Genomic DNA, 15,485 nt, shown 5'->3' with positions numbered 1-15,485 from the left:
ACCAGATTTGTTACATAAGCCCTTACTGTTCGAGCATAAATCCATAATTACCGGTGAGTGTACTAGCTCTACTTATGTTCTACAATATGTAAAATGATATCTAGACTTTGATCGGCTTCCATGATCAACGTTGCACGTTTCCCTTCTCCCACGTCAGCCCCATACGCACTAGCGCACTGGGGGCCATGCCTATGTAGTTACCTATCAGCGGTGCCGCTAGATTGTGCATACACACTAAACAATGTCGGTTACCACTATCCTTCAGTGATGTCACCGGGACCGCTGAACATGCGGGTCATTTGCTACATGACCAAATTTACCGGTTAATTCAAACGAAGGGAGGGGTCCTTAATGGCATGTGGGAGTGTGCCACTAACGAGATGAGTGTCTAAACTAGATGTTTTGTTTTTTTAAAGGTATCACTCAGAAAAGTCATCCAGCATGTATGGATCTTTAGAGTCTCATGCTCCTTTACTGGTTATTGGTCCTGTTCACTCCCCCCTGGATTCGCCACTGCCCCAACTGTCCAGGTGTTAAAGATTTCCATGCTAAGGCCCTGTTGACTTATTAAGTACCTCAGTCAGTTTCATTATACCATCTGTGCACACGCAGGGTTATCTCCAAAACCTGAACTGTTGGGGCGCCTTGACGATAACATTTGGGAAACACTGCCACATACTGTATATTATCTGCAGCTCTTGGTGCCCAGTTTAATTTTTTACGGAACATTAATTAAATTGACCAATAATATACTAATTAATGAATTCAAATAAAACCAAACTGCGATCTGCCGTACATGTGCTGAGCAAGCTGGAACGGAGAACTGACAACTCTAGAAATGTGATATTTTGCTTTCCCACCATCATCAAAGGAGACACTGACTTTAAACTACTTCACAGGTTCACCGCAGATGGGAAAAAAACCTCCAGGTGAGTCATCTTGTTCCCCAATGTTCAGCATCAAGGGGGAGAGTCATAAATCAAGAGAGGCTCTCATATAGAGGAGTTGGAAAGGTAAAACTTGTATTTGTAGTTGAGGCTAGACAAGCAATACATCAGAGCAGGACACAAATATAAGGTATTGCTTCAATTATTGTGTGTGTGTATTTTTTTGCTGCAGCCATCGGTCCAGCGTAGAGAAGAATGAATCCATTACACTATTGCCATCTAGGGTCCTGTTTTACAGACATCAGACTACGGAGGTGGGAAAAAAAGGGGACTTGTACGCCTGTCACATCTTTAAACAAAAACTGCTATTTTCCTGGCCGGGTTACAGCCTTTTCTGATCATTTTGCAGACAAGACAGAGAGAAAATCCTTCAGAAAGTAATAGGACAGTCACACACATCCGATCAGTCGCCAAAATTGTTATTTATACCACTATTAAAGCTGTTACCATTAGCCGTGTTTTGAAAGTGGAAGGAGGATGTATTTTAAGTTTATATTTAGACAGGCGAAGAGGAAAAATAAGGGTTTTTAGCATGCATTTTCTCTCTGCAAATGATAGTCAGCCATCACAGGTCACACAGGAGAATATTGTAAAAGTACATTAGTGTTGCTATTACCGGTAATGGAAAGCAAAGCAAATCCTTGCAGTATTACTGTGGCACTATCCCTGGTTATGATGTCTATGTAAGACCAGTTTCCCCCCCATACACTACGGTTTACTACAGTTATGTGGCTTAATCTGGGAGGCAACAGAGTCATCTGCCGCCGGGCTGCTGCTCCCAAAGGGGCACCTCTTCTCCTTTGTGAACTTCAATCAGTTAATTGATTGAAAGCTGTAGATATCGCTTCTGTGGCACACTCCTCCTGCTAGCCGGACCGTCTAAGGTCACACACTCTTTATTCTAAACATATACATACACACATGCACACATATATTTATATAAGGTGGTATGTGTGTGTGTGTGTGTCGGGAGGCACCAATATTTACCTTGCCTCCAACTAGGTAACTAGGATGAACTTATGCCACTGACCCAGGTGTCTACCTGTAGCATCTCTCCATTCTTGAATGCTAGGTTTCACTCACAGTTCCGTGTTTGGCTGACCAGGCTCCACATAATAGAAGGAAAGCACCGGGACTGAGATATAGGATTTATTAAAAAACTATTTTAAAAGGACCAAAACATTTAAAAATGTACAGCACGTTTGGCTTATTGGTTAGCATTATTCCTCACAGCCCCGATGTCTTTGGTTCATTTCTTACCAAGGACTTCTCTGTGTTCAGCTTGTATGTTCTTCTTGTGTTTCCTTTCACTGGTGAGTTAGTTGGATTCTCATTCCAGGGAGTAAATTATAATATATTTATCCAAGGTGTACGGTGTGGGGCCCCCTGGACCTAGGGGCCCATGTGCATTGCACCTATTATAGGTAAGTTATTTATATTTTCCATCAACACCTTCTTCTCCTACTCAACACATTACTTATGTACTTCTGTAGTGTTCTACAGTATTGTCCTCTCCAGGTGATCACCCGAGAAATGCAGCATTGCTTTGTGTGGAGACAGCTTATCCTCTTGGCAAGTGCCTTAAATTACAGTATGACACCAATAGCACTGGTATATAATATGATCAATAGAGCTGGCACCACATCATGCAGTGTAAAGGACAGAGCAGAGCTGCTGCACATGCCCAGTGTACCAGCTTCTTCTACCACATTTACTGTATGTGTGAATCTGAGCCCTCAAACATCGCAATAGACCAGAGAGCAGCTGCCAGGAGGAAGAGACAGGAGCCTTACCATGAAGTGGGATATTGTGAGCTTAGAAAGTGCAGTACTGGTTCTATTTTGTTTTTGTATTTATTTATTATATGTTTAACCTTTTACTGACCACTTATGCTATTTAAATGTTTGAAAAAGCCTATACTATAGACCATCTGTACTGTTATATATTAATACTGTATTCCATACAGTATACAGTGTATAAAAAGACAAATTTTCAGGGCTGTTACCGCTCCCCCAGACTTTCATACTTACTCCAATGCGCTGCAGAGTGGGAGATTTTGGATTACATTTGGAAACCACCTCTAAAAATCCTGTGTTTGCCACTGGACAGAGAGAGGCAGAGTGTGACAGAGAAAAACAGTGGGTGACAGGAAGACATTGATAAGAGAGAGGCAGCGGGGGACTGGGAGAGGCAGGGGGAGGCAGAGTGTGACAGGGAGAAACAGTGGGTGACAGGAATAAGGGGCCTTATTCTGGTCGATGCGTAATTTTCCGAATTCTTTCGGATGGCGTTTTTTTGCCGTCTGTGCATGCGTGGGCAATGCTATGCGCATGTGCCACGCACGGTCTCCATACTCGTTCTCACTAATACCGTACAGAAAAGTGCACCGCATTCACTCGGGAAATATGGGCGTAATATGGGCGTCATTCGGAAGTACACAGGGGCGTAGTTTCAAATGGGCTAAACTGGGTGTAAACATGGGCCTACATGAGGGAGTGCACTAATTCTGGTAGGCGTGCATTCGGACTGAACACCGACTGCAAACGAACCAAAAGGCAGAAAATATGCGGTCTCCATAAGCAAGTATTGCTTTGCGGACACTACTCGGTCATGTGCTAGGCATTCGGAACGCCCAATTAGTACGCCCGCACCTGAACCAATGTCAGCTGAACACAATACAATCCACTCCTCTACTCATTACTCATTAATTACACTCTTGTCATTGCTTCAATTGGAACCATTGCAGCTTAAATGGACCATTACAAAACACACAAATCTATGCTGAAAGTACGGCAGCATTTTTAACACACATTTATACTGCAAGCAATGGACAGAACTTGCTATCACTAATATAAATAAAACATACAATTTTATTTATTTATTATGCCTAATTTCATAAGTGTGTCGTGTGACCGATTTATGAGTTCAGATAATAGTCGTGAGTTTTGCGTTAATACACCGCATCGGTGCGTACGGGCAGGTTCCCGTCCGTTCTGACGCTGTAAGACCGTGCAGACGCTGTAAGACCGTGCAGAATATGTGTGTGTCCACCGCACATGCAAGGTTTGGATGTCATCCGTAAACACGCCCTCTTCTTAAAGTGTGAGTCCGTCCGAATGCGGAGGACCAGTGGGCGTTTCTTCGTACGATGTCCGCACAGGTGACAGAGAGGCAGAGGGGGACTGGGAGAGGCAGGGGGAGGCAGAGTGTGACACGGAGAAACAGTGGGTGACAGGAATAAGTAGACAGAGAGAGGCAGAGGGGGACAGAGAGAGGCAGAGAGGGATTGGGAGAGGCAGAGTGTGACAGAGAGAAACAATGGGTGACAGGAATAAAGTGACAGAGAGAGGCAGAGGGAGACTGAGAGAGGCAGAGAGGGACTAGGAGAGGCAGGGGGAGGCAGAGTGTGACAGGGAAAACCATGGCTGACCAGAATAGGGTGACAGGGGTAGCAGTAGGCCAGTTAGTCCTCACAAAATGATGTTTATTCACACTGCCAAATAAAATGAAGCTAAAAAACTATAACAAATGTAATATTACACATGTATTGAATCATAAGATGAGACCCTTAAATATTTTATTAAAAAGATAACGTTAAAAGTAAATGGTGGCTGGTGGGAAGTAGTGGAGTAGCTGGAACAAAGTACATTTCACATATGAAAATTAGGAGGTATAATTACTAAAGGTCGATTTTGGTGGATTTTTGTTTGATGTTGATGTATTTAAAATTGATCCTAAGTATTGTTGGGCTTCCAGGGCTAAAACACCCAATTACGGTACTAACAGATTCATTTTTATGTTCATTTTAAATGTTGGTAAATGTGTGTTCCAGCCCTGGAAGCCCAACATCATTTAAGGTCGATTTTTGAATTGCTTAAAATGTAAATGATAAAAGAATAAAAATTATTTAAAAATAATTAAATTAATCGACCACATCACTCCAAAAATCGTCCGTAAATACAGTATACCTGGGTACAATAAATTAGGCTAATTAGTAAAGACACTACTTAGGGAATCATCTGAAAAGCACACACACAAAGTTTAAATAATGCAAATATTCATTTTTTTTATTAAATAAGAATCGATAGTCTGAATATATGGAGACCGCCATTCCTGACTTCCCATACAAAGGCCCTTATTCGAATCTGATTGTAGTACAAATTTGTTCTCAAAATGGGCAAAACCATGCTGCAATGCAGGTGGGGTCAGGGCCGGCGCCACCACTAGGCAGCTCTAGGCAAAAAGGACAAAATAACTTTTGTTCCGTTTCCCTGGAATTCTTATTCTAGGAACTAAGTAAAGGACACATATTAATACATATAATTTGTTTATTTGTTCACCTGTATGCACATACACGGAGAGAATAAAAGGTCGACGTGAAAGAATTTGAAGGTCCTTAAAGATAACGCTACGTGTTTATACCCCTCCGCTAATACCGTGAGTGGGGTACGCCCATCAAAAAAAAATTTTTTTTATTTTTCATTACGTTTATCTATGGTTGGAATGAGGAACAACACATAACAGTTGGCTTTCTCCCCATCTCTGCTCTGTTTGCATATCTCCACCGAGTATGAACACTCAGAATAGTGACAAGACCAAGAGAAACATCACCATCTGATAGTCCCACTATCGATCTTTGCGCCTTAGAAGCCTGGAATCCCAAATTCTGTTGTATTGTATTTTCTTGTATATTGCTATTTGGTGATAGCTGTGGGTTAGTACAGACTCAAGGCTGCATTAGCGCCAACAGGTAGCCAGTTCCTATAACCCCCTTCTTTCTGAGCTCTAGGCATTTGCCTAGGGCGCCGGCACCTGGAGGGTGGCAGTTCGCCCCTCACCCCCAGCATGGAGGGTTAGCGAACTGTGGTACCTGTGTAAACAGCTTGCGTCCCCGGCGTCCCTGCAGTGCTGGAGCGTGCAGGGGTGTCCGTGCCGCCGGGGGAACCTGCGGCACTGTCATTGTGTATAAGCTAGCTGCGGCCGGCGGGGTCTCTACAGTGAATAGAAAATAACTAGCGCTATGGCGGCGCGGGAAGCGCTAGTTATTTTCTATTCACTGTAGGGACCCCGCCGGCCGCAGCTAGCTTATACACAATGACAGCGCCGCAGGTTCCCCCGGCGGCACGGACACCCCTACACGCTCCAGCACTGCAGGGACGCCGGGGACGCAAGCTGTTTACACAGGTACCACACCCCCCCGGCACCGGGGCGCACCCACCCCGACTCGCCTGGGGCGCTCCGGTGCCTTGCACCGGCCCTGGGTGGGGTAGATGTAACATGTGCAGAGAGAGTTAGATTTGGGCGTGGTGTGTTGAAACTGAAATCTAAATTGCAGTGTAAAAATAATGCAGACAGAATTTACCCTGCACAGAAACAAAATAACTTACATAAATCTAACTCTCTCTGCACATGTTACATCTGCCCCACCTGCAGTGCACATTTTCAGAACAAATTTGTACTGTGATAAGATCTGAATAAGGGCCAATATGTCTGTGCACACTTGGTTTAACCATAGATAATGTCAGATTAAAATCGCCCTTCAGTGCTGTTAAATTATAGTAGCTCATGGGAGACGCTTTTAGCAGCCAAATGAATAGGTCCCAGTCCCCTGTAAAATGTAGAATTGATTGCAGTCTTTAGAAGAATCCATTCATTTGTCCAATTTATCAGGTTGTACCTAGTGCAGAATCTGCTCCGTCTGCTATTTGTCACCCGGTCCCTGCCTCTTGCAATGATGTCAGTCTCAGACGCCGCTGTCACACACTAAAATCGCTGAGAAACATTTGATATTCTGTGATAATAGCCTTCTTAAAATTCTGTGTTAACAGCACATATGTCCCGTTCCCCCAAAAAATCCTCAGATGGCATCCTAATATTATCAATTATTTATAAGGCAGCGTACAATAGGGGAGGTGCGAGACAGCAGCAGACGTAAGATCCATGCATATATTAATTGTATTAAAGCTTTATTCTGGAAAAAAAATTGATAGTGCTGAAGTGTTTGTGTCAGCGCTCCGAGGTTTCTATAAAAGAACTTTCCAAATGGAAAGAAATAAAAGGTTTGAGCTCAGGCTAATGGCGCTGTCTGAAATCTACCGGTGAGATTATTATGGTTATTTTACAGGAGTCCAGAAGTAGTGTTCAATTTGTTTATTAACAGTTTCTTATATAGCGCACACATATTCCGCAGCGCTGTACAGAGAATAGTTGAACATTCACATCAGTCTCTGCCCCAGTGGAGCTTACAATCTATATCCCCTACCACATGTACACGCGCACACAGACATTCTAGGGTTAATTTTGTTGGAAGCCAATTAGCCTACCAGTATATTTTTGGATTGTGGGAGGAAACTGGAGTACCCGGAGGAAACACATGCAAGCACGGGGAGAACATACAAACTTCGCACAGTTAGAGCCATGGTGGTAATCAAACCCATGACCTCAGCGCTGAGAGGCAGTAATGCTAACCATTACACCATGCGTGATTCTTGAGGCGTATTCACATTGCAACATTGCTTTAACATCGTAATTTCTCCACATGTTCTATGCTTTTTGATTTATCAGTTCTCTCCAGTCATTCCCCATTCCGACCGCACCTCCAGACCTGGGTTATTGTCGTGTCGACCCGTGTTGAGTTGCAGTGTGAAAGCACCACTATCAAAATTCCTGGGTCGAGCAACCTGGCATTTCAACTAATGTCAGAACCAGGGTTGAACATGGCTCTAACCTGGGTTGCTGTGTAGTGTGAACATGTAACCAGGGTTGAGCAACCTGGATCCCATTCACACTATGGAGGGGGTAGCGCTTGGAGACAGCGCCAGCTCCAAGTACTGCCTAATCCCCGCCCCTGATAACGCACCGCCACCCGGCCCCTATCTCTCGTCAGCAGCCCAATATACCGGGTCGATGTGGGGAGCTTAAAACTTGCAAATGCCGGGTTGCTCCTGGGGGGGATATGGTCATTTGGTCTACAAGCATTGGGTCGACAAGCACTAGATCGACACCATTAAGTCGACATGCACATGTGAAAAACCCCGTGTCGACCCAATGCTTGTGTCAACATAATGACCCTGTCAACCTAACCCATGTTGACCTTCAGTCATGTCAACCTTAATGCATGTAGACCTAATGCTTGTCAAGCAACTTGCTGTCTACCCAATGATCCCAACCCCTCCTGGGACAGACCAGTGTCCACACCCCAGGCAGTAAGAGTACCATGGTTCATACTGGCTTGGGTCAGACAGGGGTGAGTAAATGATGGGAAAGAATAGTGTCCTAGTCTGACACAGGTTACATCTGCCCCACCTGCAGTGCACATGGTTGTGGTCATTTTGAGAACCAATGTGTCCTGCAATCAGGTCTGAATTAGGCCCATGGACTCTTTCATACAATACTTCCTGTGTTCTGGCCTTCTGCATGAAATACTGTTCTAAATGGCCCACCCAAAATGGCCACCCTTTCAGAAGAGGGGCCTCTGAAGGCGCTAGAGGAGGTATCAATCCAATTTCCTTTGAAACCCAGAACCCTGCTCATTGCCAGACTAAACCCTCTGATCGTTAAGGCGCCCATAACTTATTGGGACTGACCCCCCTATTTTCTCTAAAACACACTTGCTGAGATCCTCCTTGGACAGCACCTCCTGCATAACTCCCAACAGTCCCTATTAACGCGGGAACGTCCCGGTTTTTGGGGACGTTCCGCATCCCTCCCGCGGCCGGCAGTGTCCCTCAGCTGGTCGATGTACAGTACGTCTATTCCCACAGCCAGGGGGGCAGAGGGCATGGCTAGAGGCTCACAGAGCCTCTGGGCCATGCCCCCCACAGCATCAAAATGGGGGCGTGACAATTATAGGCCATGCCCCCTTTCCAGATAGCCACACCCCCTAATTTTCAGGCGCGCGCATGTCCTCTTCGGGAGCATCATAGTTGTGAGGTATGCCTCCTGTGCAACTCTTGTTGTCAACTATATTGTCTATATACTATCCCTTGGAGACTACAAGTAATGATGTGTGTGCATGTGTATTTGTATATCACATAATTGATTTCTAAATGAGGTTAATAGAAGACAAAGGATATAATGAGATTATTATGACAACACGTGATCTATGTTTGCACAATCAGGTTAGACTTTACCTAAACCTCTACTCGGTAACCCAGCAACAGAGAGAATCCCGCTCTGAGTAGCAACTGTATAGTACAAATAAATAAATACGTAAATAACTAAACACCAAACACACTGCATTACAACGGAGATAGGGGCCCATTTATCACCATCCGCATCTTAGGATGCGGGTGTGCAGTGATATCATCATCCCGGCTCGCAATGCGATTATTGACTACACCGCATGGCTGTATACATGATCTCACGCAGGGAGAGAGCTTGTGATAAAGCTCTGTCCCTGTGATGGGTCTCCGCAGCACCATCCGGATATTTTTCATGAAAAGTACATTAACGCTGTACAGCGCATGCGCCGCTATCGCCTCAGCCGGCACCCCCTCTCGATCCCCCTAACACTTGCCTAAACCTAATCATCGCCTAACCCTTACTGTAGACTTTACCAATCCTAACACTAATCCTAACTGCAGCATAACCCAAACCACAGCCTCACCCTTATCATAACTGGAGCCTTACTTCAGCCTCAGCCTAACCCTATGTTTAAAACGAGCCTAACCACAGTCTAACCCTATTCCTAATTGCATTTTAACCCTAAACACAGCCTAAGCCTTATTCTAGGCAATAATGCCGGTTCGCTGACGTTATCAGGCAGCGCGGCAGGGATTCGGCGCATCATCGGAGGCGGGGGAGGAGGCAGCGCTTAGAGCTGGCACTGCTCCAAGCGCTGCCGCCTCCATAGTGGGAACGGGAAACAGGTCGGTCAACCTGTTTAACCCGTTCACACCACCTAGCAACACGGCAAAGGACCGGTAAGGATCCCTTTCACATTGCACTAATTACCGGGTCAAAACGGCTTGTACCCAGTAATTAGTTGCGATGTGAAAGGGGTATAACTGCGGCCTTACTCTAACCACAACCTAATCCATAGGATAACTGAAGCCTAACCTTAACCTCAGACTAAAGCTGGCCATACATCTACAGATTGTCAGATTGGGCTGGTTGGGACAAAAACCTGGTAATAACTGAATGACTGTTTTTGTCAGTTTTCCAGCATTTCAAAGCAAATGGTCATTTGTCATTTGTTCTCATCCATTACCAGGTTTATGTTCCAACCAGCCCAATCTGACAATCAGGGGGAAATTTACTAAGATGATTTAGTAGAAAAAAAATCGTACTTTCCTACGAAAATACAATTTTTTCGGTGTATTCGTATTTTTGGCATTTACTATGCCAAAAGTACAAATATTCGTATTCATATTGATGGGACATTCGTATTTGTATTTACAAATACGAATGTCTACACCAGGCATGCCCAAAGTCAGGCCCGGGGGCCAATTGCGGCCCGTGCTGTCATTTCAAGGGGCCCGCAGCTTCCAGCTGGAAGCGGACAGAGCATCAGATGTGGGAAGCATAGCACAGGACACTAAAGGTGGGGCCCCAGTGAGCACGTGTAACACCCCATAACTGTGGAATAATAGGTGCCGTGCATTCCAGTTAACCAGGGGTTAATATACCCCAGCACTAGGCACAGCTCAGACCTAAAGAGTTAAACACAGACAGGCTGGAGTGTGACAGGAAGAGAGAGGTCAGAGGTGACCTGAGCCAGCAGTGTGATTGAGGAAGTTAGCAGCTAGCACAGAGAGAGGAGACTTCTCCATGCAGCCTGAAAGACACTGGGCAACCTAGAGAGAGGAAGACAGCAGTGTGGCACATGTGACCCCTGACCTGCCAGACACTTGAGCAGCACAGAGCTCCAGTAATGAGTGGCAGCCCAGCCTGTGAGAGAAGGAGCTAGTCAGGCAGCGTGCAAACTGTTCAAGAGAACACAGCAGTCACAGTGTCAAGCTGCCAGAGCCCTGCAGTAAATATTAAGTGCCAGCCCAGCAGCCAGCACGTGGGCAGCACAGAGCCCAGCAGCCAGAGCCCAGCAGCCAGCACGTGGGTAGCACAGAGCACAGTAGCCAGAGCCCAGCAGCATGGTGCAAGCAGCAGCAGAGCCTGGACAGCAGAGCCACCATTGATGCAGTCACCAGGGGCAGATCAGCGGTGACAGAGTCCGGGAGATCGAGACTGGTTGGAACCAGCACCTGCAGCCGATACAGGTACCTTACTGCACACTGTGCCCCTGCCTAGGACCCCTATTATATCGCCCGCCAGGCACATTATAGGGTCAGGGACCCATGGACACCCCTAGCGCATGACAGGGTTGTACCCATTGAGGCCGCATAGAGAGTCACAGTGCAGGCCAGTGGCCAGTAGTCCTGTGTAGCTGATTGTGGCAACGTCTAGGCGCCCACACTAGCAGTCCCAGGACGGTACACAGCACTGGTGAAGACTTACTGATCCCAGCCGGATGCAAGATCTTCAAAGCCTTCCTCAAGACCTCCCCCTTCACCGTCCTTGCCCATTCCTTATAGCAGCCTCCCAGAGTTGCCACCGTAGTGGACTTAGTGCAATCCCCTGGAGAAGCTAGGACAATCTATCAGGATTTGTGATAGCTTACTTTTCACCTTTAAAGCATAGTTAATGGACCACTTGTGCCACCCGGTGGTACCAAGGACCAAACTGAAAGCAACCAACCATATTAAGTCCTATGCATAGGCCTCCGTCGGAACTGACCGGTCTTATTAACAGAGAGTGAGTCGAGTATTGATTTTATGGTAATTCGCTAAAACTATTTGTTAGTATGACAGTTGGGTGTAATGTTCACTCATACTCTGTATTATCACTGTATCCAGGTGTAAATTAGTGGACCAGCTCGCCGGTCCAGCAGCGTATTGGAAGTAGTTTCTCAAACTGCAGTGATAGGCCGAGTACGGAGTGACTCAGAGTTACTGGTAGCTCCATTGTCCTTTTATGGTATATAGCATTTGTATGCATAGTGTGAGTTGTATTGCATTGATTTTATTCTGATATTGTGGAATTGTTGTGATGTCATTACGTAAAGAAGGCAGCCGATCCCAGTGGCCGTGTTACAATAAAAGGTCAAAGTAATTCTTTTGTCGACTGTTCTGTGCCACCATCCTGTATCATGAGAAGACCCCCCCACTGGAATCCGTGAAATTGGGGAAACACGACCCCCACCGCATCCCACCAGGTAACCCCTTCAGGTCCTTACAATCTGCTGTGTCCTCTCTGTCACGTGTCTTCAAAACGCTCCGCAACCACTGGAAGAAAAGCACCGTGGGATTTTGTCTTCTGGCTTACGGAGGAAACTGGATGTATGGGAAATACTGCGATAACTTGCTGAGGAGGGCGGCCTGCCAAGAAGCTCAGGTGTTTGGAGACCAGATGATTCACCCTAACACAGCCGTGAAGAAAGCGACCGTTTTCCTAAATCCAGCATCGTGCAAAGGGAAAGCCAAGAACCTCTTTGAGAAGAACGCTGCCCCCATTCTGCATCTGGCCGGGATAGATGTTACTGTGGTAAAGACAGACTTTGAAGGTCAGGCCAAGAAACTGTTGGAGCTGATGGAGAGCCCGGATCTGATCATCGTCGCTGGTGGAGATGGAACCCTTCAGGAGGTTATCACAGGACTCCTCCGCAGGCCTGATCAGGAGGCCTTCAGCAGGATCGCCATTGGGTTTATACCGCTAGGAACGACCAACACGCTCAGCCGCACCATCTATCCCCAGAGCGACAACAAAGTGCAGAACATCTCTAATGCTACACTGTCCATCCTGAAAGGAGAGACCGTTCCACTTAATGTACTGCAAATAAAGGGAGAGAATGAGCAGCCTGTGTTCGCCGTGAGCAGCCTGAGATGGGGAAGTTACAGAGACGCCGCTGCAAAGTCTACCAAATATTGGTATTTGGGGCCGTTGAAGACGAGAGCCGCTCATTTGTTCAGCACACTTAAGGAGTGGCCCCAGAGACATCAGGGCTCAATCGTGTACTTAGGCCCCACGGGAGAAACCGCACGAGGAGCCAGTGGTGAAGTCAGGACGCCCGCCTCTCCACGTCAGGATATACAGGAGACTGGTCCAGTACTGGTACCCTCCGAAGCCTGAGCTCCCTGTGGAGACACCGCCTGAGCCCTGGGAAGAGATTACTGAGCTGACCATCAGCACACAGAACCACCGGCCAGACCTCACGGGCCCCTTGGACTGCATGAGCATCTGCATAGAGCCCGACACTATCAGCAAATCCGAGTTTATTAGTCTGGGGACTGAGAAGATGCAGGACCCAGAGCAGTGCCCAAAGGATGCCCAGGTTATACATGCCAGTCGCTGTAACGTACAGCTCCCAGAGAGAACTGTAAGGACCTGAAGGGGTTACCTGGTGGGATGCGGTGGGGGTCGTGTTTCCCCGATCTCACGGATACCAGTCAGGAGTCTTCTCATGATACAGGATGGTGGCACAGAACAGTCGACAAAAGAATTACTTTGACCTTTTATTGTAACACGGCCACTGGGAACGGCTGCCTTCTTTACGTAATGACATCACAACAATTCCACAATATCAGAATAAAATCAATGCAATACAACTCACACTATGCATACAAATGCTATATACCATAAAAGGACAATGGAGCTACCGGTAACTCTGAGTCACTCCGTACTCGGCCTATCACTGCAGTTTGAGAAACTACTTCCAATATGCTGCTGGACCGGCGAGCTGGTCCACTAATTTACACCTGGATACAGTGATAATACCGAGTATGAGTGAACATTACACCCAACTGTCATACTAACAAATAGTTTTAGCGAATTACCATAAAATCAATACTCGACTCACTCTAAGTACCCGGGTACACTCTCTGTTAATAAGACCGGTCAGTTCCGACGGAGGCCTATGCATAGGACTTAATATGGTTGGTTGCTTTCAGTTTGGTCCTTGGTACCACCGGGTGGCACAAGTGGTCCATTAACTATGCTTTAAAGGTGAAAAGTAAGCTATCACAAATCCTGATAGATTGTCCTAGCTTCTCCAGGGGATTGCACTAAGTCCACTACGGTGGCAACTCTGGGAGGCTGCTATAAGGAATGGGCAAGGACGGTGAAGGGGGAGGTCTTGGGGAAGGCTTTGAAGATCTTGCATCCGGCTGGGATCAGTAAGTCTTCACCAGTGCTGTGTACCCTCCTGGGACTGCTAGTGTGGGCGCCTAGACGTTGCCACAATCAGCTACACAGGACTACTGGCCACTGGCCTGCACTGTGACTCTCTATGCGGCCTCAATAGGTACAACCCTGTCATGCGCTAGGGGTGTCCATGGGTCCCTGACCCTATAATGTGCCTGGCGGGCGATATAATAGGGGTGGTAGGCAGGGGCACAGTGTGCAGTAAGGTACCTGTATCGGCTGCAGGTGCTGGTTCCAACCAATCTCGATCTCCTGGACTCTGTCACCGCTGATCTGCCCCTGGTGACTGCATCAATGGTGCCTCTGCTGTCCAGGCTCTGCTGCTGCTTGCACCATGCTGCTGGGCTCTGGCTACTGTGCTCTGTGCTACCCACGTGCTGGCTGCTGGGCTCTGGCTGCTGGGCTCTGTGCTGCCCACGTGCTGGCTGCTGGGCTGGCACTTAATATTTACTGCAGGGCTCTGGCAGCTTGACACTGTGACTGCTCTGTTCTCTTGAACAGTTTGCACGCTGCCTGACTGGCTCCTTCTCTCACAGGCTGGGCTGCCACTCATTACTGGAGCTCTGTGCTGCTCAAGTGTCTGGCAGGTCAGGGGTCACATGTGCCACACTGCTGTCTTCCTCTCTCTAGGTTGCCCAGTGTCTTTCAGGCTGCATGGAGAAGTCTCCTCTCTCTGTGCTAGCTGCTAACTTCCTCAATCACACTGCTGGCTCAGGTCACCTCTGACCTCTCTCTTCCTGTCACACTCCAGCCTGTCTGTGTTTAACTCTTTAGGTCTGAGCTGTGCCTAGTGCTGGGGTATATTAACCCCTGGTTAACTGGAATGCACGGCACCTATTATTCCACAGTTATGGGGTGTTACACGTGCTCACTGGGGCCCCACCTTTAGTGTCCTGTGCTATGCTTCCCACATCTGATGCTCTGTCCGCTTCCAGCTGGAAGCTGCAGGCCACTTGAAATGACAGCACGGGCCGCAATTGGCCCCCGGGCCTGACTTTGGGCATGCCTGGTGTAGACATTTGTATTTGTAAATACAAATACGAATGTCCCATCAATATGAATACGAATATTTGTATTTTTGGCATAGTAAATGCCAAAAATACGAATACACCGAAAAAAATTGTATTTTCGTAGGAAAGTACGATTTTTTTCTACTAAATCATCTTAGTAAATTTCCCCCTGATTGTCAGATTGGGCTGGTTGGAACATAAACCTGGTAATGGATGAGAACAAATGACAGTTGACCATTTGCTTTGAAATGCTGGAAAACTGACAAAAACATTCAGTTATTACCAGGTTTTTGTCCCAACCAGCCCAATCTGACAATCTGTAGATGTATGG

The 15,485-nt window shown here is 46.8% G+C and overlaps 1 protein-coding gene across 1 annotated transcript; it reads left to right on the top strand.

Annotated features, from left to right (window-relative positions):
* Positions 1-759: 759 nt before the first annotated feature.
* On the top strand, positions 760-13,332 carry LOC146027313 (acylglycerol kinase, mitochondrial-like). Its single transcript, XM_083158245.1, is given in 4 exon segments — positions 760-929; positions 2,181-2,260; positions 12,160-12,971; positions 12,973-13,332. Coding segments are annotated over 4 exon segments (1,422 nt in total).
* Positions 13,333-15,485: the final 2,153 nt, after the last annotated feature.

The sequence above is a fragment of the Crinia signifera genome, chromosome 8 (assembly GCF_055691185.1).
Source record: "Crinia signifera chromosome 8, ASM5569118v1, whole genome shotgun sequence".
NCBI classification, from domain to species: domain Eukaryota; kingdom Metazoa; phylum Chordata; class Amphibia; order Anura; family Myobatrachidae; genus Crinia; species Crinia signifera.
This window is presented reverse-complemented; position numbering and strand designations above follow the sequence as displayed.